Raw genomic sequence first — 27,016 nt, 5'->3', positions numbered from 1 at the left:
CGCCTTTTATCGTCCTACTTTATTTTCAAAAATAAAAATATATTAACAAAAATTTGAAATCAACAGATAACTTGTGTAAATGTGCAATTTCAGGGGAGCGGTTTAAGACATAAATAATATATCTTTACAAGTATATTTAAGGTGTTTTCAAGCCAGAAAAAATATTATTAATGTCCTACAAAGTGTTTGCAGTCAACTCGAGGAGGTTTTCAAATTGTTAGAATTTCTGAAAACTAGGGAAAAAACATGTTTAAAATTATATGTTTGCAAACTCATTTAAGATGCTTTCAAAAACCAAAACAAGTTATTCTTTTAATGAAAAGTGTTTGTGAATTTCTAAATGTTATATTTACTGTGCCAACCGGTGACATGAAAACTATTAAAAGATCTTTCAATCTTGTTAACATCATATAATTCTTAACTACAACACCATACTTGCCAAATTTTTAAAAGTTTAAGAGATTAACTAAATATTTTAAGAAAAAACCAAAAAAAAAAGGCGTGTAAGAAAAGAGCAGTATTGGATAAAGAAGATGTCTTCGTTCCAAGAATGAGTTTTTAATAAGATATTTTAAAATGAGATTACAATGCTACAAAAAGTTGAAAATAGATAAAATGATATTTTTTAAAGTTCAACAATACTAAGTAATATTGTTATAAAATTCAGGAGGGGTTTCTAAATTGCTCCCCTTTTTTTGGGATTGGGGGAGAAGGGAGAGAACTCTTCACACAAATTTCCGACACTTGAAGACCTACATATCTGGTGCGTGGCCTCATATTTATCCATCGGTTGGATTGGATTTGGAATGGTTGAAAGTTTATTTACAAAACCAGAACGTTGGCATCGGCCCACCCATCGCCTACCTCTATCTGGCTCTCAGTTCCAATAGTCCATTGCCCCTGGCTCCTACTAGCCGTTACAAACTCAACTTTCTCATCCCGCTCTTCCTCTCTCACTCCCACAACTTTTCTTCTTACTTTTTTCTCTTTCCAAATCCAAAAGCTCCCATGCCTACTTCACTACTACATTCGTCCTCCCCCGCTTCCTTGAATAAGGTTTGCTTCTTTTAATGCTATTCACTCACTCAACAAATCTAACTACTATGATTAATTTTCTCTAATTCCTCAGCCATAAAAACTTTTTTTTTCTTTATAAAAATTACAGGGATCAGAAGCATTCATGGGTTCTCCGCCTCTCTTCAGTCCATCCTCTGATAAGTGTTTCTGGAGCACTCTCCGCAGCCGCATCGATGTGCTCCTCGAGAGCAGAATACCCACTGATGATTCATCCTCGCCTCCTCCTACCCAGACGGTAGCTTTTCATTTCCTTGTCAGTAAACCAACCCCCCCCCCCTTCCCCCGGGGGCCTGGGGGGAGCGGTCCTTTTTTGCTTGTCTGATCGGTTGCTTATTTCATTAAATTTGCGTTGTTTTTGTTTTTTTTTTTTCCCGAAATTTGATGGATAGAATGCTGGAGCTGTGGAAAGGGAAAAGAGGATGAAGGAGGATTCCATGCTTCTGCTAAGAGGGTTCGACTCTGTTGCTTACTCACTGTCTCAGCTCTCCGACAATCTGGAGAATGCCCTTCAGGTAACTTCAAAGTCAACTTCACGAATCCTTTTTCTTTTCTTTTTTAGGCAACCAACTTTCTGAACATCCTTATCAGCATCCAACTAGATTCCTGACTAATGTCTAAAACACACATGTTCCATTTCTGTCCTAATTAATCTCCCTCTTGATTAAATTTATGGTATGGTTGGTTGAGCCTTTATTACTTCCTTTGTATATCAAACATAAACTGGGATCCATTTTGTAAAATTAGTTATAAATTGGAATGGAATGTGATGGGAATTTCCCCTACGGCAGGGAGCAAGAGATCTTGCCAAACCGCCCACATTGACTGAAATATTGAATTGTACCTTGGAGAGGGCAAAATATGAACAGCAATTGCCACAGAGGAAGGAAGATGAACATGGAGAAGAAACTGAAGGAGAGAGCAATGAAGAAGGAAAGAGGGGACATAAGAGAAAGTTTGATACTCAAGGATATTCTGATCAAGATCAAGAGGATGTATCCCTGAAGGGAAAGATGAAGAGCTCAAAAGAAATGGGCAACCTCAACAAAGCCAAAAATGTTGGTATCTATCAGATTTAATTTTGGGCCATTCTGATCATTGAAGAGTTTGTATTGCAAGAATTTTGTAGTGACAGTTCACTTTGTACCTCTCTTAATTTATTTATTTTTGTGTGTGTTTTGTGAAGCTTGCAATTTCGATGGCAACAAAAGCTGGTGCCCTTGCAAGAGAACTGAAATCCATTAAATCAGACTTATGCTTCATGCAAGAGCGCTGCACTCTATTAGAGGAAGAAAACAGGAGGCTTCGTGATGGATATTCCAAAGGAATAAGACCAGAAGAAGATGATCTGGTAGCTTTTCATTTTATTGTGCTCTTCTGCATAACATAAAATCGTAGACACAAAGGGCCAAAAAAAAAAAAAAAAAAAAAAAAAGATCTTTGCTCTTTCATTAGGTCTATTTCTCGAGTTCTTCTAAATTTCTAATGTCTATAGCACAAACTGTAAAAGAAACTCAAGATAATGTCTAGGAATGTTTATCTAATGTCCAGGTAAGGCTTCAATTGGAAGCACTCCTTGCTGAAAAATCAAGACTGGCATATGAGAATGCAAACTTGGCCAGGGAAAACCGGTGCCTTCACCAGCTAGTAGAGTACCACCAGCTCACCACGCAGGATCTGTCCGCGTCTTATGAGAACTTGATAAGAGGAATGAGCTTAGAATTTTCATCACCAAATTCTGTACGAGAAGCAGATGAAGAAGAAGAAGAAGAAGAAGAAGAAGAAGAGGAAGAGGGCAGAGGAGTTGATGGTACCCCGAGGCCAAATATTTTGGGATTCTCCAAGTCACTGGATGCATACTACGATGAACCGTGACTGAGTCTCATAGAAGACTGGAAAAAACTTGCAATGTAGATTAGACGATCCTGTCAACAGATGGGTTTTGTTATTTCATTTAATTTTTATCATTTTGTATTTTTTTTTCCGACAGAGGGATCATGTTTGTTAAATAATACCCAATGCTTATTATTATTTGAGATGCTCCAATTAAGTTGAGTTGATAACACCCGGAAAACGTTCTTTAGAGGAAGTTGCCTAACAGAAAACAGAGGAGTTTTCAGTTCACTGGTAGAACAACAATGGAAGACTCAGAAAATCCAGACTGGCGTTCCAATGCTCCTATGTAGGCAGCAGAGTCAATGCTTAGACGAACTTAATATAACAATTGGTACTGGGTGTCATTAAATGCCATATTGAAAATACTTGGAAGCCGCAGATACAGATCTTATTTCATGAATTAAACAACCTAGGGTTAGCCCACATGAATTAAGATTTTGCTTCCAAAAGTTGCTTGGACAAAAAAGAAAAAAAAAAAAGCAGTCAGAAGATGCTTTCACACTTCAATTTATTTCTTCTTCCTAACATATTTCTTATGAGTTGCCCCAAATGCAGTCCTCCGTTTATCTGCAGGAACAGCAGCTCCATTAATGGTGGTTTCTGGCAAATTAAGCTTGCTTACTGCTGCTTGAGCAGAAAAATTAATTGCTGCTTCAGTAGCTTTCTCTAGTTGTGATACTAACACCATATCCTTCAGATTCCCAAAAACATCCTTCATTTTCTCATACTGCAGACAGGTAAAAAAGAAACCAAATGTCAAACACAGATCATATGGTAGGTTGCACCACCACATACATCGAGGCCTTGTATCAGCATGCATAAAAGGAGGACTACCAACACCTACAAAGACTCGAAAGCACAACAGGGCAACTAGAGAGCACAAGCTTTCTGCCTACCGCTAGTTAACAAGAAGACTAGAAGAACCCATGAGCAAAGACAGGTTCAACTAGTATAGTATTTGTCCGCATATCTTTTATGATTCTGCAAGTACAACCAGAGGTGCAAACTAAGCTGAGTTGAAGCGGGAAAGCAAGTTACATATTGCAAAAGAATTCGAAGCACTGACACACTACTTTTATAGTGTTTGACGAAGCAACTACTCAATAAACAAGGACTTCCTCAGAATTGCACATTATGTAGTGCTTTATTAGAATATGGTAACCAATGCTAGAAAGCTATCAATTACCAGCGATTTGAGCAGCACAGAAAGATAATATTACCAACAGCGCAAGAACCTGCTCAGGACATCCTATAGGAAGCTCACTATGCCAAAAAAAAAAATTTTCAGGTGCTAAACTCATTATGCAAAGTTATTCAGCAAAAACTGCATGAAGCCCATTTACGTCACAAATGAAAATAGTTTTCTTCTCGTGATGACTAGATGCAGCATATAATGATACTTCAGATCTGGGAAGATAATTAGACCTGTCGGCTAATTATTAAACTCGAATGTAAAAATTTCCTGATTTTGGCTGGCAAGGAAAGTGAAACCTTAAGGAATGACGTAGCGTCCTTAAGCTCAACCTTCTGAGCCTAGAATTTTTGCTTGATAAGAATACATGAAGAAATACAAAGCTATCTTCCATAATTCTATCTAAAACAAAAATAGCTAGCAAATTATGTTTCTCTGAAAAGGTCCAACTAACATACCGCTTCAACTTTTCCACAGGCAAATTCCAACTTTTTGGAGAGTTGATGATTTTCCTCGGTTAAGGCCTCAACCTATCAAAAGCCAAAAAAGTTAAACATGTATTGAAAAATCATAATTTACATGTGTGCACGCCCGCGTGTGTGCGTGAGAGAGAGAGAGAGAGAGACCAGAACTGGACTTCAAGAGGCAACCTTTTTTTGTGACTCAATATACAGACTTCGATAATTAAGTTCCATATGCTGAGTTTCACTTGGAAATGGCCTTTTTTTACCCTGAACAACCTTTCAGTGGAAACAAGAGAATTACGAAGTCAGAATTTCCAAGCCAAAGCAATACAGAACTATACTAAGTCAGAACTTCAAAGCCAAAGCAATACAGAACTAATCCAGTTAGATACCTGCGACTTGAATTCTTCAACAGACTGAACAAGAAAGCCAATTTTTTCTTCCAAGTTGTGTTGATTAGAGATTGGTTGTGAGTTAAAAGGTTGAACAAGTGGCTCTGAGTTCGCTTCTTGAACAACAGCCTCTGTGTTCACTTCTTGAACAATACGCTCTGCATTCAATTGTTGAACAATAGGCTCTGAGTTTTCTTGATGAAGAAAAGGCTCTAAGTTCGATTGTTGATCAAGTGACTCCTCTTCACTCTCACTACCAGCAAGATCAATCTTTTCCACAATCATCTCTTGGTTTGGCTTAGCTGATTGTAAATTCCTAAGCCGGCCTGACCTCCTAACAGTTCTAGCCATATTTGATAGTGCCTTCTTAGATGAATTCTTCTTTAAAGGTAAGCTGCTCGTTGATGCCTTCTTCTTTGATGGTAACCTGTTAGGACTTGTCTGCTCGTCCTCCACGCTCTCCAAAGGAGGATTAGAAGTCCCATTCTATGAAAAAAAACAAAGTAAGTGCATAACGCAAATACAAATACCATTCAAAAAATAAACTATAAAGGAAATAGGATAGAAAGTAATACTTCAATCGTACAAACATGTGAGGCATGCAAAAAACTTGAAGGCCAAAATTTTTCTATATCTCTTCCGTTCAAATTTTAACATACTGCTACAGTGTTACTATCTCAAGCTGTCCTAAGAACAAAATCTTCCGGACCCTAACCTGACAGCAAGTTTTTTCTTTAAGAAAAGAAACAACAAGACAACAAGATAAAGTTCATTGCGTATGCAAGTAAAGCTTCTTGACAATGATGAACCTGTTTACAGAAAGTAACTATTCACAAAATAAAAACAAGAAAGTATGAAGTCTCAAGTATCTCTTAACAAGACCACATTAACATGCCTTTTTCATGCAGACACGTTTGACCCAAAACTTCAAGAATAGTTTTGAACAAAAACCTGCATCACTTGTTACCAACAAACCATAAATATCTCATCTTGTGCAATTCGTTGATTTTTAAAGAGAAAATTATCAGTAGAAAGCTGTGCGGCCAAACGTACACAAATCCACATGCATAAACATATATTATGCATGCATAAACCCATATGTAAATCCAGCGAGATAATCTGATATTAATCACATGGTTGTACAAGTGAGGTTGATCCAGGACTATACCTGAAATTGCAGTGAATGCCTACATTTATTACAAGATCAAAGATCAATTTCATTCTTGGTATGAATTTTTTTGCGATACACCTGCATTGAATAAAAAAAACCCCAAAACCTGATTTTCCCAACGGATCTACTGTATTTATATGTAATGACTGCGCTATAGCAAAATGTACAAGTTTCACATATACCTGGATATTAGTATTGTGTACATTGTTGGAACAAGATTTTGCGTCCAAATATTTGGTTTTCCATTTAGTACTAATTATTTAGAAAAAGAAAATTATGGAGTACTATAACAGTGAGTTTCCTAAATGGATGAGCAATACTTGCATCTTTGTAGGAATCTAGTACATACGTAGAAATTCATAAAAGAATCAATGTGCACTGACAACCTAAATGGACGACCACGTAGCCTGCATCTGAATGACACTTTTCAGACTACCCTGATATCTATAGGCTAAGCTGCAGATCTGATTAAATTACAAACACACTAAAATTCCAGATTGCTAGCAATTTTAAAATCCGTTATACTTATCAAAGTTCCGGCCTCTTTTAGGTTTCCATCCACGGCCGATCAGTAAGGATACATATCTTACATATATAAAGCACAAAAAAAAAAAAAAAACCAAAACCACTCATGGATCCGGCAAGAACCGACGAGGACATTAACACACACAGAGCAGAACATGTCCGTCAGCAATTTTCTCATCCCATTATCAAGTTGTACCTGTTCATACATATACACACACCCATTCATATACATGTTTTTTTTCACCACGAAAAATCCCTCAGCCATCACACACAAGACCACGCCTTTACGAGCGCACAGTATCACGCTAAACATATAAAGACACCCGCTTTTAGACATGCATGCGCGGCGGTGCCGGTGCATAACAGGATAACCAAAAAAAAAAATATCACGAAAAAATAAGTAGTAAAAATTGAGTATGAAGTTGAAAAAAAAAAAAAAAACCTGTACAGCCAAAAACTATACCGCAAAGACGTCATCTTTGGGCTTGGCTTTGGCCTTGGCTTTTTTCCCCATTCCCTTCTCTCTTCCGCTACCAGCAAGTCTACCTCTGTACTTTTTTATTTTTATTTTTTTTTTGGTTGGGGATATGTGTCTTTGAGTCTTCACTGTACCTTTTGCCTCTCTCTGTAATATAGCGAAATCTGTCTTGAGACGAACGGGACACCACCAGTCTAGACGGTCTGAGAGTGTCAAGAGAGGAGGAGTTGTCGGTAGTGTAACTGGACGAAGTTGGACGGGGTGGCATTAAAAACTTTCTTACCCTCGTCCCGATTTTCGGATGCCACGTCTTTGACTCATAGACTCGTTTTTGACATACTATGGAACTTTTCTCCAGTTTATTATGCCTAGATACATGGCACTATTAGATTTTGTTTCTCAATCTTCCTTCCCCATTTTCTTTGGATTATTTCCCCTTTAATTGGGTTTCCATTTGTTTGTGCACCGTGAACATTATGAATAAGTGACCGAGTAATTGAATAAATTAGACCGATTAAATGAATAAATCATAGAAATTAAAAGAAAAAGAAAAGTTATGCAATTCAATTTTCAACCAGCCACTTGTCTTACAAATTTTTTTTTTTTGAGGATGGAGGATTTTCTATTGAATTATTTTTTTATGCATCGATATTTTTAATAATTTTATTATACTAGCAGTTTTGAACATAAGCCACATACACATAATTTGAATTATTTGAAACTGGTCGTATCATGTTTTAATTGGAATAAAATCTTTGCAATTTGCACGAACATAAACATATATATATGTATATGTACGAGTAACTATGAAACACAGACTTTTACATTATTACAAAATAAGTATCAATCTACACATTTTTATTCCCATAAATTCTCCACATATTTAATGTTTAAATTTTAAAATCAATTTTTAAGAAAATAGTTTTTATAAGTATTAGATTGTAGTTTATTTGTCCATTTTTATCTACTCGTATCATTAACATATTTTTTAACAAAAGTATTTTCAAAAAATTATTCTAAATAATCTCCAATCCAAACACACACAAAATACAAAAGTAGAAAAACTGAGAGAAGAAACTTTCGATGGTGGGGAACTATTAGCCTTTGGGCTGATGGCCATCACTAAGCCATTTAAGGCGTCTTCCACCAATTGTCACGTTAAATAGCTTCTTAAAAAATTCAGACAGACATGGAGTATACTGTCTGATCCGATGATGGTTCAATTCTCATCGTCCCTTTAGACTCAATTTGGTCTCCTCCTTATATTAAGACAGTGCAGGATAGTATTAAGACAGTGTAGTGCAGGATAGTATTGACAAAGTTTCGATTGACCCAAAAAAAAAAAAAAACTTTCGGTGGTGGGGTCCAGATGAAACGATAGGAGCAACAATCAACAGCTTCCCGTTCCACCACACAAAACTAGGGAAGGAGTACTACAACAAAAAAGACATTATTGGCGTCCAAAACAGAAGATGATAAGGCTTTTCCACTCACCTTAGCTCTCTCAGCCTCAGAAAACTCCTTCTTGTTTCCCTCCCACCATTACTCTCCACCACTCAATTCTCCTCTCCGCCACCGACTCCCGACGCCCCTCTCTCTACCAGCAACCTCCCCTTCTCTATGGTATCATTAACACCTCACGTTCCCAGCACCCTTTCCCGACCACCACCCCCATCACATCCCCTGTTTTTGTGTAATCCCAAGCTCCCGAGCCACCTCTGGCTTACTCGCGGCTCCAGTTTGCCCCTAACTTCTCCGGTGAAGAGAAACATCACTACTAGTACTGCTTTTCCTTTCATTTCGAGCTCTCTTAGCCAGCAGCAGCCCAGAACTTTATTTCCGGGCGGATACAAGCGGCCTGAGATTAGAGTACCCAATGTGGTGCTCCTCTTGAGCTCCCACGAGGTCTTCGAGGAGGATAAAACAAGGGGCGTCCTTGATGTTCTTGATAAGGCCATCGCTAGTTCGGTGGTTGGCATCGTGGTGCTCAGGGGCGGCGGAGCAAGAGGTGGTAAGTTGCTGTACGAGGCTGCTTGTGTGTTGAAGTCAGTGATCAAGGACCGAGCTTACTTGCTTATTGAGGAGCGTGTTGATATTGCAGCCGCCGTCAATGCCAGTGGAGTTTTGCTTTCTGATCAAGGTCCATTTCCTTTTCGTTAGTTGCTGCTTCCTATTCTCGTTTGGATATAATTGCCCTACTTGACTTCAGATTGATGACTGCTAGTACTAGTATCTTTTCAACTTACCTCATGCAAGTTGCATGTATTGGATTGATTAATAGAGTAGTTGAAACCGTACTAGTTAATTTCTTCAGTTGCTTTAGTGTTCGTTGACAATCATTGGAAAAGATTATACTGTATCAGGCTAATCGTTTGATTTCTGCTAAATTGCCAAATACGCCTGTTTTTTTTTTCCTTGATGAAAAAAATTACACTTTTTTTTCCTTTTTTTTTCTTTCTAATGAAAAAGAAAGAACAAAAGGTTCTGCTTTCATGAATCTTCTATATGTAACCATTTGCTGGTTATTCTTGTTTAGGATCGTCTACTTAACTTGAGTTTCTTTAGATCGTTGGTCTGTAAATTTTTCCTGCTATCTGACAGGTCTTCCTGCAATAGTGGCAAGGAATACGATGATAGATTCAAAATCTGAATCGGTAGTTCTTCCTTTGGTTGCCAGGACTGTTGAGACTCCCAGTGCTGCTTTAGATGCATCAACTTCTGAAGGTGCCGACTTTCTTATATACACCATTTGTGGAGATACCCATAAGGAGGATCTGGTGTCATCTTTGTTTCAGCGTGTCAGGATTCCTACTTTTATCATGGTTGATTCACTTGTGGATGAGAAGTCATTTCATGAAGCTTTGAATTTAGTCAAATCTGGAGCAAGTGGATTAGTAGTTTCATTGCCTGATTTAAAGCTGCTTGGCAGTGATGATTCAAACAAATTATATGAAAGTCTATATGTACTTAGCAAGAGAATGGACGGCAAGGTTCAAAAATCTGATGAGATGAATATGTTGGATGTAGACAATGGTAGTTCTCCAAAGGTAGGGGTGGCTGGTTTTGCAAAATTAGAGGAGAGAGAGAGACAGTTGGTGGAAACAGAAAGATCACTTCTGCTCGATGCAAGAGATGTCATCCAACAAGCTGCACCACTGGTGATCTTTTAATTTTGATATTTGGCAGCTGCAGCTGCACTGATAACTATTTTTAGCTTAATTATTTTCAACGTCTGTTAATCTGCAGTTGTGTTGACCTTGAAATGGCAGATGGAGGAAGTGTCTCTTCTCATGGATGCAGTTTCTCAACTGGACGAACCATTTTTGCTGGTCATAGTGGTAATTGAGTGCTGAACTTCAACAAATTCTGGTACCAGGATATACATGGGTATTAGCTCTGAATTTTAATTAATTCTTTCTTCTTTATTCACTCCACTCTAAGACTTAGTGTCAACTAATTGTTGAGTGCAAATACCTTGTTTGAAGCCTATAAATTCTTTTCCATTCATTGGATTTACAACTTTCTCTCTGTTGCCTAAAAACTCATTATCTTACTTAAGATAGTTTGAGTGTCTGGAATTCATACACTGCTGACTCTGTATTCTGTTTATTAATTCTCACTATGAAAGTTTCTTGAATGCCTTTGACTTGTATTATACCTTCATGATCAACAGTAGATATAAAGCAATGAGACGCATTGCGTTATGATGTCCATGCTGAGAGATCTATTGGTGATTGAGTCCCCGAATTGTTGCAGTATCCCCAACTGATAGATGAATGTCCCAAGATATTTATTTATTTCTTTCTTCAATTTTTTCCTATTCCTGTCTTTCCCCTTTCTTTTCATATAGCCTACATGAAGTGGAAAATAAGGTGTAAATCTTCACAGAGTGGAAATTAAGGTGTGAATCAGCACCTTTTCTACAATCTTTGAAATTCCATCATGCTGTTAATTAATCTGAAACTATGTTCCGGTGTGAGTTAGATATGGTTATGTATCTAGCTGTCAGGTGTTCCGAAATCTAAATAAAAGATACCGGCACACAACTAAAATTTTGGACATGGGTACTTCAATATGGGGCAAATCTGTATATTAAACTACAGCTGTAGAAGAAATCATATACAGTATCTCATTAGTATAGCTGAATGCCTTGTTATATCAAACTTTTTGTGAGTATCTTGCTCTTGGCATTTCATTGGCCGAAAACTAAACGCCTCTAAGATGTCTAGGAAGAATTCTTGGGTTGTAAAGTAGTTCTCTGCTAGGATTAGTAAGGTCCAATAGTCGATCTTTAGTAAAGTACCCAACTGATGCTGACCAGATCAGACACATGTACCACACTGGCCCCCAGGTTGTATCCTGTAACCAGGGATACTTTGGGATTGCATGAACTCTCCATAAAACAGAAATGTGAAAAAGCTTCTGTATCTTGAACCACTAATAATGATGGATCAGAAGGGGAAATACATGAATAGCTGCTTCCATTAAGTTAAAGTCTCTCCTCTGTTCTTGGAAGATTGTACTTGCTCATGTCTGGTGGTAATGCATGGGCATTGCTTGTCAACATCGTACCCTTTCATGTTGTGGTCATAAACTAATTTTAACTCAGAGGATTTCCATCTTGAAAATCTTTGAGCTACGTTTTTATGCTCCTTTTCTGTGTCAGCTTTGATTTTTTCCCCTTCTCTTTGTTCTTTTTCTATTATTTTAGGACAAAAAGAGAAAATGAAAGGCAGAAATCTAGTTTGGGTCTATCTTTCTAAGCCATCTCATGTCTAGAAAAATAATACAAAACTCTCATTCATATCCTGCATTGATTTATTGGGTGACTGCTTTCTACTTGATTTTTGATCATTTTGATGCTTTTATCCCAGTCATTTACTAGCTCTTGAAGAGGATGAATTATGGGGCTTAATTGATCCCTTTTTCTTCTTTCCTCTCTTTTAGTCGTCAGTTTAAAAAAGATTATTTGAAAGCTAAAGTCTGGGATGTGAAAATGTTTGTCAACTCTTTTGTGATGGCAAAAGATTATGGATAATGCTGATCATGATCTTCTTTATCTTGAATTAATTAGGGAGAATTCAACTCTGGGAAATCAACAGTCATAAATGCTCTTTTAGGAGAAAAATATCTGTCAGATGGGGTTGTTCCTACCACCAATGAGATTACTTTTTTACGCTATTCTAAAGAAGATGTTCATCACCAACATCGCTGTGAAAGACATCCAGATGGTCAAATTTTGTGCTATCTCCCTGCTCCAATCCTCAAAGATGTGAGTTGTTTCTTTGTTTTCCTGTTGATCAAGTGCATGTTGAATTTGTAAACCGCGCTTTAATTTCTGTTTTTTCGTGGATATATAACTGATTCTTATATACGTCATCTGTCACTTCAATTATTTTCAATCTATTTTTGTTATTGTTATCATCTTTTGTTTTTGTTTCTTTTTATTGTGAACTTTTACGTTAAGGTTGCTAATTACATGTACAAGAAAAAGCAACTGTTGGTTGTAGCATGCCTTCTGTACTGGTTACAAGTATGGTCAACTCTTGCCCCTTTCTAATGCTGTAACAAGTATGACATGATTTCTGTTGCAAGAAGATCAACCGAGAGTAACTAGATTCGGTTTTATAATGTAATTCTCGGACAAATATTGTCTTCTTGATGAAATCATGAAGGTTATGGCCTCTGTCATATGGTGTCGTCAGATTACTCAGATGCAGCATGCATTAAGCAAGGACTGTCTTTGATAGTAAAGTGATGACTGATATGAAGATAATTTGTTTGTCTTGCTGTATTAAACATACAATTAGTGATCAAGAAGACATGAAATGTAGTCTGTGAAGAACAAATTGTGACTGAATGAATGATGGTTTAGAATATTTGCATGGAAAGAAAAGGATGTTTCATATCTGCTTAAGATCTTTCATGTTCCTGGCTCCTGTCTGTTGTACTGCAATTTATTCTGCCACTGCCCTTTGGACCTAATTGTGCACATCTGAATGCAACGTGTATATATATATATATTGATGGATCTTTGAAGCAGATGATTATTGTTGATACTCCTGGAACAAATGTGATACTTCAAAGGCAACAGCGGCTTACTGAGGAATTTGTGCCACGTGCAGATTTAATATTGTTTGTTATGTCTGCTGATCGGCCACTGACAGAGAGTGAGGTATGATTCTATATGGTTAATTTGAATGTGAATTCCGCTTGGTGTTTTGTAGTTAAGAGGATGGTGTATATTTTTTTATTTGTTGAAAAATTGATTTTCAAAGTTTAGCTGCTGTTGATACTGTGCAATTTAATCATGATGTTACTTATAATCCATTAGGGGCTGGTCATGCCTGTTACCTTGAGAACTGTTGTGAGGAGTTTTCATTGCATTGCAGATGTACTTCTATATCTGCTGCAAGCATTAAGTTTTTACACCTAACCTTTATTTCATAATTTAGTTGTCTTTGATGATTTGACTGAAACGGTTGTCACATATATATCAAGTTTTGATTGTTTGTTTATTGGAGAGGTGTTTATTCAGAGGTTCTGGCACATATACTTGTTGACTGGAAAGTAAAATTTTGGTTTTACAGTTTCCAAGTGAAGCCAATAGGTGACTGAGGTGGTACACAGCTCAAGGAGTTTTGCTTATTCTATGTTTGATGCTATCCTAGAAATATGGTTTTAGATTTTGCTAGAATATAACTGAAATAGATGGAGAAAAATAGGTCTGTAAAGGCTGCTGTTGCTTGCCTCATTTAGTACTTCCTAACTAATTGGTCGTAAATGATTCACGGCTTTACTTCTGTACACTCTGGCTCAGTTAGTACTTCCTAACTAATTAGTCATACATGATATGCGATTATAACCCTTAAGAATACTGTGTCTTCATCTCCATTTCAAGAATTATACCTCTATTGCATTCTGTTGGTTCTTTTTCTTTCTCACTTCTTTTTTTTTTTTATCAGTTGATTAGTTTGTATCAATTTCTGGTTCCCATCAGGTTACTTTTCTTCGTTACACTCAGCAGTGGAAGAAAAAGGTTGTGTTTGTGCTCAATAAATCCGATCTTTATCAGAACACTAGTGAGGTTGGTCATGAATTCCAGTTGAATTGATTATAGTTTCATAAGAAGTGATTTAACTTGTTTCAGAAGTTGTGAAGGGCGTTTCAGACCTTTGGGCTTGGCATGCTTTTAATCTAAATAACATTACCGATGCAGCTTCAGGAAGCTATTTCATTTATAGAAGAAAATGCACGGAAGTTGCTTAATACTGAAATTATAACATTATATCCTGTGTCTGCACGCTGTGCTCTTGAAGCAAAGTTATCTGCTGCCTCAAATGTTAGTGAGCTTGGTGAACTGTACAAGACAAGTTCTCATTGGAAAATCAGTAGCTTCTTCGAATTTGAAGATTACTTGTACAGCTTTTTGGATGGTACAACAAGTACAGGGATTGAACGGATAAAGCTTAAGCTTGGAACACCGCTTGGGATAGCAGAGCAGTTACTGTCTTCTTGTCAAAAGCTTGTGAGAGAAGAGTACCAGAGAGTGAAACTGGACTTGGCATCATTGAATAACATTGTTGATGGGGTGAAAGACTATGCACATAAGATGAAAAGTGAGAGCACTGCTTGGGAGAGACAATTATTGTCTCTGGTAAGAGAACCACTTTAAGCACTGACCTCCAATCTGGTTGTCTGCTTTCTTTTGTTTCTCGATTTTCCTGTATCTGTTGCGAGTTGTTTATGAAAGTGGTGCATTTTTTGAACACGCAGGTTAATTCTGCACAAGAACGTGCTATCAAGCTTTTAGAATCAACTCTGCAGTTATCAAATCTTGATATTGTGACCTCATATGTTTTCAAGGGAGGGAATTCTGCTCCTATGCCTGTGACCTCCACTGTCCAAAATGACATCATTGGGCCAGCAGCTTCTCAAGCAAAAGTGAGTATACATTCTGTTAAACTTGGAGTTTAGCTCTGAGTGGTACTTCCTGTATTCAATGCATTACCAACTCCATTTGTTTTCCTTATAAAGTAAGTGATTTTGCGGTGTATTGGGTACTCATGGCCGAGCATTAAGATATTTAAATCTGGTTCACTGGCTGAATTGTCATTCTTCCATGTTTGACTAGTGTAGTCAAAGATGAGGGTTATACATGGTGTATTATGGCCTTTCTGTGGTTTTGGGAAGTTTTTACCAAAATTTGGACTAGATTTGGCTTGGCCTTGACTCTCTTGTATTTTGATTTTAGCCTGGTCCAAGCCTTGTCTGACTTCCTTGTTTGGCTGTCTAGTTAGCTAGTCTGGTACGGTCTCAACAAGATTGATGAGCTTTAGGTACAATTAACTCTGAGCTGGTAAAGAATTTACAATATATGTTTCAAACAAATGGTATTATAGGAGCCTTAAATTAAGTCAAACTTAAAGAATGAATGTGAATATATTCCAAAGTTGGGGTTTGAACCTCTGGCCTTAAGCTCTGGGTAAAAAGGAGATATATTTGAAGTTAGTGGCAGCTAATTGCCATGGATAGCAAAAATAATAGCTTGCTGTGATTGGCATAATACTAACCTCTTCTCTTGTTTCCAGGCTCTTATATCCTGGGAAAATCAATATTTTGTTACTGGAAAATAAGCAAAATCTCATATTACTTGTGTTTTGCTGATTACTTATATGTCTTGACTGAATTCGTTATAATACAAGTAATTAAAGTAACCCTTTTAACTGTCCCTTTAGTAGGGGGAAGAAAAGGTTAATCAATTAAGTTTGCACGGAAAAAAAGAAACTTAAAAGGCATATGGTTCTGTTAGATTTTCCTAAAGCAGGGCTGGTTGTCAAAGTTAACCTAACAAATGTCCCAAGTTTTGTCTTCTACATCTTTTAATCAAGCTGTTTATGGAACTTCCTAGCAAGTCAATGTAATTGAATCCCCATCAGTGTTGTGATTCAGTATATGATGTTGCACGAATGCAGCATACTTAATTTATTTATGCTTCTTCTGATCCATGATGACGTCATTGCATCACATGTCTGAGTTGGGATCAGCAAATCTGAACTCTTCATGATTGAATTCGTGTTTAGAATATTGTTGGGGAATATATGATATGGTTACAGTCAAGCAATGCTCGTGAAGGAAGAGTTTATAAAGAAGCTTTGGCACAAAGATGGTCTTCATTAGTTGATCCACACCAGGTACAACTTCACAAAACTGACTTACTTGGGGAAAGAGGCGAATTGAGTGTCAAAGTGCTGGAAGATTTCAGTGCATCTGCTGCTTCCAAACTGTTTGAGCAAGAAATTCGCGAAGTGGTAAGTTATTCTGTATCTTTAAGTTGATAAACAATGTTTGTTTTCCTTAGAATAAATTCTGCCCTATGGCATTGCTACTTGATACTGTTACCTTAAAAATTTCCAATTTCAATGTCCATTGTGTGTGATTTTGGTGTTTCAATCAAACAATGCCACTTCTATGAGCAAGATTTAGTAAATTCGTCTTACATGCAGAAGTTTTGGGGTTGCTGCAGTTACTTGGTTGCTTCTTTTTTTTTTTTTTTGGACCCTTGCACCATAAGGGTTCTTTGTTCATCTTTGAAATTGATTGTCCTTGAAACTAGGAGTTTCCATGCATATAACTGTTAGATTTTGACATAAATAATGGCTAATGTTTTCAAGCAATCATTTCAGTTCCTGGGTACTTTTGGTGGACTAGGAGCAGCTGGTTTATCTGCATCACTTCTGACATCCGTACTACCAACAACACTCGAAGATCTCCTTGCTTTAGGCCTATGTTCTGCTGGCGGGTGATGCACCTTATCTGTTATGCTCATAACTGCCCTGTGTGTTGCTAACTATGACTAAATTGACACAGCTAAAGCCTTCTGGACTAATTTTTATTTTTTATTTTTATCAGTATATGTTTTAGTATAGAGGTAGATATTAGCAAATATCTGATCCATTGAGCTAGCCATGGTACAGCTCTCCCAGAAAGTGAGGAATGATAATGCATGAGAGACAGAGTGGAAAGGAGGACGGTGAGAACTGAAAAAATGGTCAAGATAGTGCCGATAGTGGCATAATATATTATCCTCAGGGATGTATGATAGACAACCTAAGTATGGCAGTCATATCTCTGGTTCTGCAAAAATGACTTATATATTATATGGCATGCATGCTTATGCTTCCTCACTACCAGCAATAAACTTTTGCGGAGTGCAACTCTAATCCTGATGAAAGCTTTGTTTTGTGCTAGCTTGTTAGCAATATCCAACTTTCCCGCACGCAAGCGACTGGTCGTGGATAAAGTGAAGAGGGCTGGAGATGCATTAGCTCGTGAACTTGAAGGGGCAATGCAGAAGGACCTTTTAGAGACAATTAATAATCTGGAGAAGTATGTAAGATTTGTGGGCGAGCCATACCAAGATGTAATGCAGCATAGACTGGACGAACTCGCTGGCACTTCGGACGAGTTAATACAGATTGAGAAAAAACTTCAGACATTAAGAATTGAGATTGAAAATCTCCATGTATGATGATACTCGGGAACTTTGAATTAATTTTTGTTCTTGAATGGTTGGTATTTTTTTTTCTCAGAAGTGATGCGGCTGTGTGCAAGCAGTTGCAATTGCAAATTCGCATTTTCTGAAGGACAGAACTTGATGAATTTCGTTTGTTCTTGTTAGCGGAAGAACATCATTTATGGCAGTTTTGATGGCCCTAACCGCAGATCAAATTAGAACCACAACCACCATCTGTCCTGTGTTCCTCAGTCGACCCTGATTTTACAAGCAAACTAGCGGATACCGTGTTCCTTGTGTGCCACTCTGCACCATGTATGTATTACTGCGTTGGAAAATTTTCAAGCGGGATTGTCGTTAAGCATCGAGTATTTGACTGACTATTGCGGGGACAAACTGGTAAGAATGTCAATGCCAGCCATGATAGTAATAATACCTTTAATCATCACGTATGTGATTGCACTGAGGGCAGGGATTGGCAATGATGTCAATTAGTTGAGTTCAAATTCCTATAGAGGGATAGGTCTCTTGACATTAATCATGGTTTGTCGGAGGAGTGTGCTGCTGGGGTTACGTGCGGATCAAGAATTTGAGCCTCTGCATGTCCTGCATAAATTAACCACTGCCTTTATGATCTTTCTCAGACAAATAGAGCAGTGAAGCTTGGAGCCAAAAAAAGGATGGCACTGAAATGGTCAAAAAGTAACAAGAGAGGCATAAACATCCATGCTCCCTCTTCGCCTTTCTTCCTATTCCACGCAATCCTCACACAAAACTTGAATCGTCATTTTCAGACCATTGAAGGTTGTTCATTTCCTTCCTACTTGAGATTTACTGCGCAGCGGATTTCATGATTCCAAGCTTAGCCCCAATGCATGGATTTCGTACATGTAGATTCTTATTTTTATTTTTTTACGCAGCTTCACTGCAACAATCAGCTTGGAAAAGGTCCGAGATTTGATTTGTTATATCACCTCACCTGCAGAAAACAAACGCTCGTTGATGACAATGTCGAAGAACATAATTGCTGCAACAACGTGCATGTTAAAAAGGTACTAAAGCTGCTGTCTGCTCGAGAGCAGAGTAGCAAGGCAACGCCAGCAATCTGCTGTTCTCTTTGAAAACAAGGGAAATAACACATGTTTTTGCAACAAGAAGATGCAAAATTGTTGTGAGCTAATTAATGCCTACTGATTCGCGGTATAGACACAAACGTTGGCATGACACGCTACCAATCCAGAAAAGAAAAGAGGTGGTGCTCTCAAATATTATTAATATTTATGCCCGCACGTCTCGATCCAGTCAAGGTCCATCTACCAAGCAAGCGTCTCTCTGCCAACAACTGTAATTTGGAAAGCACAAATTCCCGGCCCCGGCTCCGGCCCCGGCCCCGGGCCTCGGCCTCCCACCGTGACGAAAGGATTAATTCCATGTAATTTGTCTAGTGGCTAGTACCTAGGGGGCTTAGATGTCGAGCAACCCATCGTGAGTTAAACCTGGGACGACCCTTCAAAATGATCCCATGTTTCTTGAAGCGTTGATCTTTCTTTCAATCCATGAGTTGAAGTTTCAAGTAACACAAATTACGTTGATTTTTTTTAATCTCAATGCAACAATCTCAGCCCATGTCCATACAATTTTATTCCTAGAATACCCTTACAGGCCTTACAAAAAAAATTTTTATGTGAAAATTTATGTAAAAAAGGAGACAAAAGATGTTGTCGACGAAAACTGCAACGGCCGTTCTGATATTATCCCAAAAAGGAAAAAGCGTAAAGCCAATTTGATTCCTTAGCCCACCAGACCGGAGCCGAGTGCAAAAGATAAATCGTATTTCCTCTTAAAAGTAATGCCATAACTAACCGCATCATTACCTTCCATAACTAACAATTATACTAATGGCTTCTTTGGTCTTTTGCATCGCTGAAAGCAAAGCCCGAATAGTAGACTGTATTTTTGGGATGTTATGAAACTGAAATTCACTACAAATACAACGTCACAAGTGGAGGTGCATATATTTTGATGGAGGCTCAAGACTTCCAAGTTCCAAGTGGGGGGAGTGGTCCTACAACCACAAAAAGCATATTTTGATGGAGGTTCAAGTGGTCCTACGTACGACGAGAATTTCAGTTTATTCAGTTCAATGCTCAAAATTTCTCCAGACATTCTAATCTTTTTTTTTTTTTTTTGTCGAAACGATAGATGTCCTATAACCTAATCTAGCATAGTCTAAGGGGAAGGGGAAGAGGTTCGATGTGAGTACAGACTCCATCGATGAAGGTCAATTAAGACCGCCACAAATTGTGACAAATTTGTGGGAGGCAGGGATTGAACCCCTCACCTCGAGACATTCTAATCACTCGAAGTGAAAATAGGTATTGAGTTGAGTGCTGGGATAAAGCTTGTGAGAGTGGGAGTGGGATGGAAAGATACTCCCATGAGAATGAGAAAAAAAAAAAAAAAAGGCAGGACAGGAAATCTCTTTCAATAAAAATATCACAGAGGAAACCTGTCGATGGACCCTTTTTTTTTTTTCCAAATTCTTTGCCCCCTTGTTGGCTCAGTTTTGGATGGTAAGATAATATGCTGCGGAAAGCACGTAAAGTTTAGATTTTTGATGAAATTCTCAAGCCAAACAACCAGGTCAATGGGCGTCCCCCTGCTCCTGTAGTTGACATGCTGAGCAAGGACGAAATAGTACCAACTGAGCCAGTAGCCTTCCGATAACCTATTCCGCTAGTTTCTTTTCCTTTTTGTTTGGGCAGAGTAAAAGCTTTATGTGAAGTTGGCCCCCCTTCCTCTTTCGGAAGAAACCTTTGGGGAACCCCTATAAATTCACCCCCTCTCCTTTCACTTCTCTTTCACGCTCTCTGCTTTCTTTACTATCCCTTCTTCTTTTGTTCTTTTTTTTTTTTTTTCCTTCCAAGACTTCAACTATGCACCTCCTTCTACCTTGAAATCCGAATTTCATCTCAAAATATAGAGCGTGGGTTTGTTTTGAACCTTGTTTCCGAGAGGCACTACCATAATAAGCATATGATCTACACAGCTTTAGGAATAATGCACTATCACATAGCTTAACACCACCCCTGTTCTTCCCCTGTTTTTTCTGCTGTTTTTCCCGTCACACCTTATCCTCGGACAACAGCAACAGCATGTCTTCAAGCGTGTGTCAAGGGTTGCAGTCATGTATTGAGCCTGGACTCGCGGAACCACGTGTCTTAATTCAGAATTTGGCTCCACCAATACACAACTCTTCCCAGTCCAATCCATGGAGTCAAAAGCCAAAAAACGCGCCTCCGCAACCACAACAGGAACAAAATGAGATGATTATTCCCAATGAGAATGACAAGAGCACCCTCATCCAACGCAAATACTGCTACTGTGATTCGGTTGAGAGCAAAAGGAACAGTGACTCGCTCTGGAGCTCCATCCAGGCACTCACCAGAACCAGTCAGAATCGCATGCAAGTGAGCGAGGCAGAACAGCAAGTCTACGTCCACCCTCTCGTCAAGCGCTCCTCATCCGGATTAAGCACAAAAAGCTTGGAAATGTGCACCGAAAATTTAGGGAGCGAAACGGGAAGCAGCATTGACCAAAGCATAGATGACTTCCCTTCCCCTTCACTGGATTCCAGGCGGAGGAATGTCCAAGGCATGCACCGATCAAGGTCACGAGAATTCACCAAAAAAAGGTACCCCAGTGTTGGTTTTCCTCCTCCCCTGACTTCTATTGGCGGCTCAGGCGGTGTCCATATGAGGACTCACCGCGAAGGTGGACGTCTGGTGTTGGAAGCTGTAAGTGTTTCTTCTTGCAGCTCTTACTTCAAAGCTGAACGTGCCAATGGCAGGCTTAGGCTTTCCTTGATGAGAGGTGGCTTCACGGGCTCTGACGACTTTCATGACTTGGTGGATGAGTACGGAGAAAATGCGTACAACATGCAACACAACGAAGAAGATGAACCAGAAAAGGAAACTGATAATGACGAAGAAGAGGTTGAAATTGAAGATGCTGCAGAGGATGATGCTAACGAACGTGCTGGCCAGTGGGAAGATGAATCGGATGTGAACGGTGAAAATGTGGTATATGAGGGTGTGGGGGTTGGAGAGTTGGCAAGACTTAGCAGGTGCAAAGAAGGAGGAGCGATGACTAGGAACGGCGAGATGTCAACTTGGGAGCCGTATTTGGTGACCACTTCCTGAAAGCTCGTAAAAGCCATCTTTTGGACCTCAGGGCCAGGATAATGCTACAAACTTACTACTATTGCATAATATATCACTCTTCTATTATTATTGAATAGGATGTACATATTGCTCTCCTGTGTCTGTCTCTTGTAAGTTGTAAACCCCCCGGCAGTTGTTATTGTTACTATAGGACGTACGTCTCCATCCTGCTATCCACCATTATTCTGCACTGCAGGGGAATCTGCTCTGTTCTTGCAAGGTGCTCTTTTTTTTTGGACTAGCTCAAGTCATCTTTGCTAGTTACTGCTATAAATTTGTTCTCAAGATCAAAACTGAAGTTAGTTAAAGACCTGTAAGATGTTAGTTGAAATCCAGGGGAGTACTGGGGCCTTATTGCAATCAGTTGTTAAACTAGCACGGGTAGAGGCACGTCTCGATCATGCTAATCATTGAGGTCGTACAGAAGACTTTAAGCCTTATGATTAAACACGAGATATTTATTCTTTGAGGTGTCAAAGATCCACTGGTTTCAGTAACAGAATATAATCAAGGTTTGATAGTAGTAATAGCAGCAGCACTAGTAGGAGTAGTAGTACGGCATTCCCGACATTAATCAAATTGTACGCATAAGCTGCTTAATTAAAAGTGGCAAGCAAGTTTGGATGGTGGACGTACGGCTGGTTTACGTATCTAAGCATCACAAAATTGGGAGAGGGCCGGTGCCAGTTATGATTTGGTCCAGTTCTGTGGGATTATTGCAGTACTTATTTCTAGTATACTGTTTGATGCGAAATCACGTTACCTTATTACTATATTCAAGAAGAAGTTGGTGTATACTTCACATTTATTTGGTACAACCATACAAAGTGATTGTAGGCAAGGAAATTCACATCAGCCGGACACAAAGTGATTGTATAAAAGAAAATTCACACTTTCACATGTATTGTACGGCAACCCAACCTAACAGCCCCAGTCCCACAAAATTGCACCAGCAACGGGCGTAGGACCCTCTTAAGAGTAGAGCAACAGCCCGCTCCATTCCCATGGATGGATGGACCAACCTGACATCACTGCAGCTGAAACAAAGCTTGAGTCCATGTGCTCTCCTCGTTCAAGATTCTACATGTTCTAACAAGTTGGTTCAGAAAGCAAGCACTACTCCACGTCCGATCAGTGCACTTAATGAATTTGGCTTATGTTTGTCCCAGTTTTTGTGTAATCCAGCCAACCAACCGGGGGGTTTTCGACAAATCACAGGGCATCTTACGATTGAGATTACATGATCATATGATCGTTGTGGGTGGTCCTAAAAGAATGAAGGGAGTACTAGGTTGGAAGGTTGTTTAAGTTGTGGGAAATGGGGCAAATGGTATGGACCAGGAGAGCAAGTTGGTCTTGCATTCCTTAAAAGAGGAGGGCAATAGCCCAGCGTGGAGTTTGGCCTTCCATACACTACCGTTTCTTGTGGAAAAGAATGCGATGGACACTAGAAAGACATGCAATTAAGTACAGAACGCCAACATGCATGCACATTATTGTGTCTCTTTGCTAAATGCATCACGTGCTTCTGAAAAACCTGGGCCATCAACCATACCCTTTAGTTTCTTCTAATGTTTTTGAAAACCGGATCGGACCGGCCGGCCCGACCGCGAACCCGGCCCGATTCTATGTCATAATTGACTTTGTCAGAAAATCGGTTGAATCGTAAAAACCACCGAACCGGATTGAACCGATGGTTTCCGGTTTTCAACTTTCCCCTCTTTTTTTTTTTTTTTTTTTTTTTTAAAGTTTTGCAAAATGCAGCTATCAAGATTCGAACTCAAGACCTTTGTAATAGAAGACCAATGTATAACCGTTGCACCATCACATCTTATTAGTTTTTTTTGATAACTTATTTATATAAAACAAACACTCATATTTCTTTTTTTCCATTTTTCTTACAAAATCTCATCCTCTCATGGCTCTTTCTTTTTAATCTTCAACTCTCTCTCTCTCTCTCTCTATCCTCTTTTCTTTTATCACTCCCTTTTTAATCAAACCTCTTTATTTTTAATTTATTGATGTTTTCTTCCATCTTTTAATTTTGTTTTTGTCCATTAAATTGAAAAAAGTTAAAAAAGAATTATTTTTCTTTAACCCAAATTATTTAATGCCACAACCACTCACTTTTATCTCATTTTTTGTTTCTTATCAAGTTTACATTTCTATTTTCGATTCTCTTGACTTCCTTCGAACTCCAAACTTCCTTTTTTAAATTGCAATCTCTAAATCCCAAAACGTAAATTAAAATTTAAGTTCACAATGTCTAAATTCTCATAGACGTGAATTTTGTATAATTTCAAAATATTGTGATATTTTTGGGTTGGATTTAGATATAATTGAAATTGAGATGAAATTTATTTGTTTTAACTTATAATTTAAAAAATTTATTTTTAAAAATCCAAGTTATTAAAAAATAGTAAACTTTTCATCATATAAAGTATTAAATTAGTCCATTACATGTCTTATTTTGTGCATATATATATTTATATAAATTATTTTTTAAAAAATTCATTGAACCGGAGTTGAACCTCGACCCTTTCACTTCACCGGTTCAATTAACGGTCCGGTTTTTAAAACATTGGTTTCTTCACCATAATTATCTCAAAAAGAAAAAAAAAACTTGGCACAGTTCAGCTTTGGCTCTGCCCTTTTGAAAAAAAAAAAAAAACGTACTTCATTATCAGTTGCAAACATTAATATACAATTTGTGCTGCATTCACAAGGCAATTGCATGGTTGGTTGATGAGCATATGCATCTTGTATACGTGCCACGGCACTTTCGTGCGAGCAACCTTTCCCCTAGTCTATTCACAAGGCAGCTGGAAGTGAGCCGTTACGGTCCAATGATCCCGCAGCTTAGTCCTTATTTCCACAGTTGGGATCCTCTATGCCACTATTCGGTGCCAAATCCGGTGTCAATCTCACTTATCACGTGATGATAGAAGAAATTTAAATAAACAGCACATGACAAATTAAATAAATAGGACATTTGGCATAAATATTGAAGTGGCACTGTATTATCAAGAAAAAAGTGGCCCTGAGAATCCCGTGTGTTATTTACAGGGGTTTCACGTAAAACACTCTTTAGACGAGGTGCCTTAAATCTATCTGACTGTCAGGTTTCTTCAAAGTGGAAAGTTTATAATTATATATACCCTCAGTATGACTTACATCCCTCTCTTATAGATATGTACTTCGTGGCATTCTTGGTAGGACTAGATTTCCACAACTATCACTTGCACAGAAGTGGAATGTGAATTTAATTAGTAGGAGCTAACAATATTGATATTTAGATGTTTTGACAATATATGAATGTATATACGTATGTATGTATAGCGCCGAAGACAATATCGAGCGAGTAATAACAGCTTCTAATTGTACTTCTCCAGTGGCATCTTGTAGATAAATTAAATGCCTTGTATTGTACTCCTATATGTGGTTAACAGCAAAGCTAAAAGAGGAAAGAAGTACGTAGTAAGTAGTACGTAGTAAGTTTCAAATATGGCATTAGCAAAAATGGCACGCGCAATTAATGTCCGTAATTTCTCAATTTACTCATTAACCAACATATTATTGAGGATGATGCCCTTTTCCAAATGAAATTAGCAATAGCCAAGGGTGTGATATCGTAAGTGGAGTGTGGGCGCCATCACCGTGTAAGCGGCACTAATCAATTTGGAATCCCTTTCGTCCCGTTATTCCTGCCCAATCCAACTGGGGGTTTGGTCCGGTGTTCGCCTATTCTAGTATTCTCTTCTTCTTCGAAAGGGTAAAATGCAGCCCATGTGCTTGGAACAACTAGTAAGTAGGTTACTAATGCCAACGAGAGGTTGTAAGAGCATCTCCAATGGGGGTGTAATGGCTCCCCATTACACCCCTCCATGACACGGCTCCCCATTGGAGCCGTGTCATGCGGATTAATCCGTTGATTTTTCTTCCCATGGCAACGGTAATATAACATTCCAACGGCACAATTTTCTTCCGATTGAATTTAACATTCCAACGGCACTATTATTTCCAACGGCATTATTTTTTAGAATTCTATATAAATACACAACACTTTTTACTAAAACATATCCCAATATTCTACTCTATTATTTCTTTTATTCTCTCACACACTTCTACTCTCTCACTCATTTAATTCATTTTTTGTGATTATGGATGAAAATTGGAGTAGTTTTACAAATATGTTAAATGCTCCAAATATAGAAAATTCATCATCCTCACAAAATCAAAACCCCCTTATGTAATATTATGTTATGGAGTTCAACTAATTACATTCCGAATTATTAATTAAGTATGGATTATTATGATATCTTCGCATTTGAAGTATCAAATATTTGTTTAATTTCCTACATAATTATTTTAAAAAAAATAACAATATATTATTTTTGAAACATAGAAAAAGATATATTATTCAAACTTAAAAATTAATAATATCATTTTTAGAAAATAAAAAAATTCAAAATGTACAAAATTTAACGAAAGTTAATACTTTATTTTTTAAAAATAACAAAATTAGTTTTAAAAATTATTTTATTTATTTATGGGATATGAGTTATGCATTATTAAAATAAATATTTGATTAATTGTGGACCCATGCTATTACACCTTGTGGAGTGTAATCCATTGTGAGTGAAAGTGTAATAAAAGAGGAGAAAGTGGAATGCTGACGTGGCATGTGGATTACACTCCACAAAGTGTAATCCATTGTGGATGCTCTAAGTTCAATTCCTGCACGTGATGCCTTGAAAAGCTCTAGGATAGACCTTCACCCCGGGGGTAAGAGCTGGACTTTGCGCCTTGCGGCCGCTCTTTGGACCAAATCCGAATTAGTCTCACCGAGGGTAGGGCGAAAGTTCAAATCTTATCTCTCATCACTTTGTAATTATTTGGCTTCTCCAAATCTATATGAGTGCATGGTGCACCAATTTCATTCAATGACAGTTCAAACTCCGTCAATTCCTTTATTGACTCAGTTGGACCTCTCCTAAAATAAGTTAGATTAGAAATAGAGTAAATGATATCTATTGACAAAAAAAAAAGGTAAAATGCCAGGAAAAAGGGTGGTTTTTGTTGGGT

The 27,016-nt window shown here is 38.0% G+C and overlaps 4 protein-coding genes across 4 annotated transcripts; 3 read left to right on the top strand and 1 right to left on the bottom strand.

The window, feature by feature from the left end:
* Positions 1–930: 930 nt before the first annotated feature.
* LOC113781709 lies at positions 931–3,129 on the top strand. The gene is made up of 6 exons (XM_027327687.1): positions 931–1,056; positions 1,166–1,312; positions 1,467–1,589; positions 1,866–2,132; positions 2,261–2,425; positions 2,626–3,129. Exons 1-6 carry the CDS (start codon positions 1,009–1,011, stop codon positions 2,947–2,949), a joined length of 1,074 nt encoding a protein of 357 aa, XP_027183488.1. The 5' UTR covers positions 931–1,008; the 3' UTR covers positions 2,950–3,129.
* A 107-nt stretch (positions 3,130–3,236) lies between these two features.
* On the bottom strand, positions 3,237–7,491 carry LOC113751251. Its single transcript, XM_027295190.1, has 5 exons — positions 7,178–7,491; positions 5,019–5,504; positions 4,813–4,902; positions 4,621–4,692; positions 3,237–3,697 (listed from the first exon to the last, which is right to left on the bottom strand). The coding sequence occupies exons 1-5, from the start codon at positions 7,226–7,228 to the stop codon at positions 3,479–3,481; spliced, it is 918 nt and encodes a 305-aa protein (XP_027150991.1). The 5' UTR covers positions 7,229–7,491; the 3' UTR covers positions 3,237–3,478.
* A 1,188-nt stretch (positions 7,492–8,679) lies between these two features.
* On the top strand, positions 8,680–17,837 carry LOC113763487 (probable transmembrane GTPase FZO-like, chloroplastic). The gene is made up of 11 exons (XM_027307351.1): positions 8,680–9,332; positions 9,794–10,350; positions 10,462–10,530; positions 12,267–12,464; positions 13,236–13,367; positions 14,193–14,279; positions 14,412–14,849; positions 14,969–15,136; positions 16,276–16,503; positions 16,879–16,994; positions 17,444–17,837. Exons 1-11 carry the CDS (start codon positions 8,813–8,815, stop codon positions 17,721–17,723), a joined length of 2,793 nt encoding a protein of 930 aa, XP_027163152.1. The 5' UTR covers positions 8,680–8,812; the 3' UTR covers positions 17,724–17,837.
* Positions 17,838–20,531: 2,694 nt separating this feature from the next.
* LOC113777878 (protein FANTASTIC FOUR 1-like) lies at positions 20,532–22,172 on the top strand. The gene has a single exon (XM_027323102.1). It carries the CDS (start codon positions 20,864–20,866, stop codon positions 21,908–21,910), a length of 1,047 nt encoding a protein of 348 aa, XP_027178903.1. The 5' UTR covers positions 20,532–20,863; the 3' UTR covers positions 21,911–22,172.
* The last annotated feature ends 4,844 nt before the right edge of the window (positions 22,173–27,016 follow it).

The sequence above is a fragment of the Coffea eugenioides genome, chromosome 1 (genome assembly GCF_003713205.1).
Source record: "Coffea eugenioides isolate CCC68of chromosome 1, Ceug_1.0, whole genome shotgun sequence".
NCBI classification, from domain to species: domain Eukaryota; kingdom Viridiplantae; phylum Streptophyta; class Magnoliopsida; order Gentianales; family Rubiaceae; genus Coffea; species Coffea eugenioides.
Note: the sequence above shows the minus strand (reverse complement) of the source record. Positions and strands in the feature narration are given on the sequence as shown.

Coding starts and splice junctions, on each gene's coding strand:
- LOC113751251 (XM_027295190.1), bottom strand. CDS start 7,228: ATGGGGAAAAAAGCCAAGGCCAAAGCCAAGCCCAAAGATGACGTCTTT. Junction 4,903..5,018: donor TTGAAGAATTCAAGTCGCAG/GTATCTAACTGG, acceptor TTCCACTGAAAG/GTTGTTCAGGGTAAAAAAAG. Junction 4,693..4,812: donor ATATTGAGTCACAAAAAAAG/GTTGCCTCTTGA, acceptor GGCTTTTGATAG/GTTGAGGCCTTAACCGAGGA.
- LOC113781709 (XM_027327687.1), top strand. CDS start 1,009: ATGCCTACTTCACTACTACATTCGTCCTCCCCCGCTTCCTTGAATAAG. Junction 1,057..1,165: donor CCCCCGCTTCCTTGAATAAG/GTTTGCTTCTTT, acceptor TAAAAATTACAG/GGATCAGAAGCATTCATGGG. Junction 2,133..2,260: donor ACCTCAACAAAGCCAAAAAT/GTTGGTATCTAT, acceptor TGTTTTGTGAAG/CTTGCAATTTCGATGGCAAC.
- LOC113763487 (XM_027307351.1), top strand. CDS start 8,813: ATGGTATCATTAACACCTCACGTTCCCAGCACCCTTTCCCGACCACCA. Junction 9,333..9,793: donor AGTTTTGCTTTCTGATCAAG/GTCCATTTCCTT, acceptor GCTATCTGACAG/GTCTTCCTGCAATAGTGGCA. Junction 10,531..12,266: donor CATTTTTGCTGGTCATAGTG/GTAATTGAGTGC, acceptor TGAATTAATTAG/GGAGAATTCAACTCTGGGAA.
- LOC113777878 (XM_027323102.1), top strand. CDS start 20,864: ATGTCTTCAAGCGTGTGTCAAGGGTTGCAGTCATGTATTGAGCCTGGA.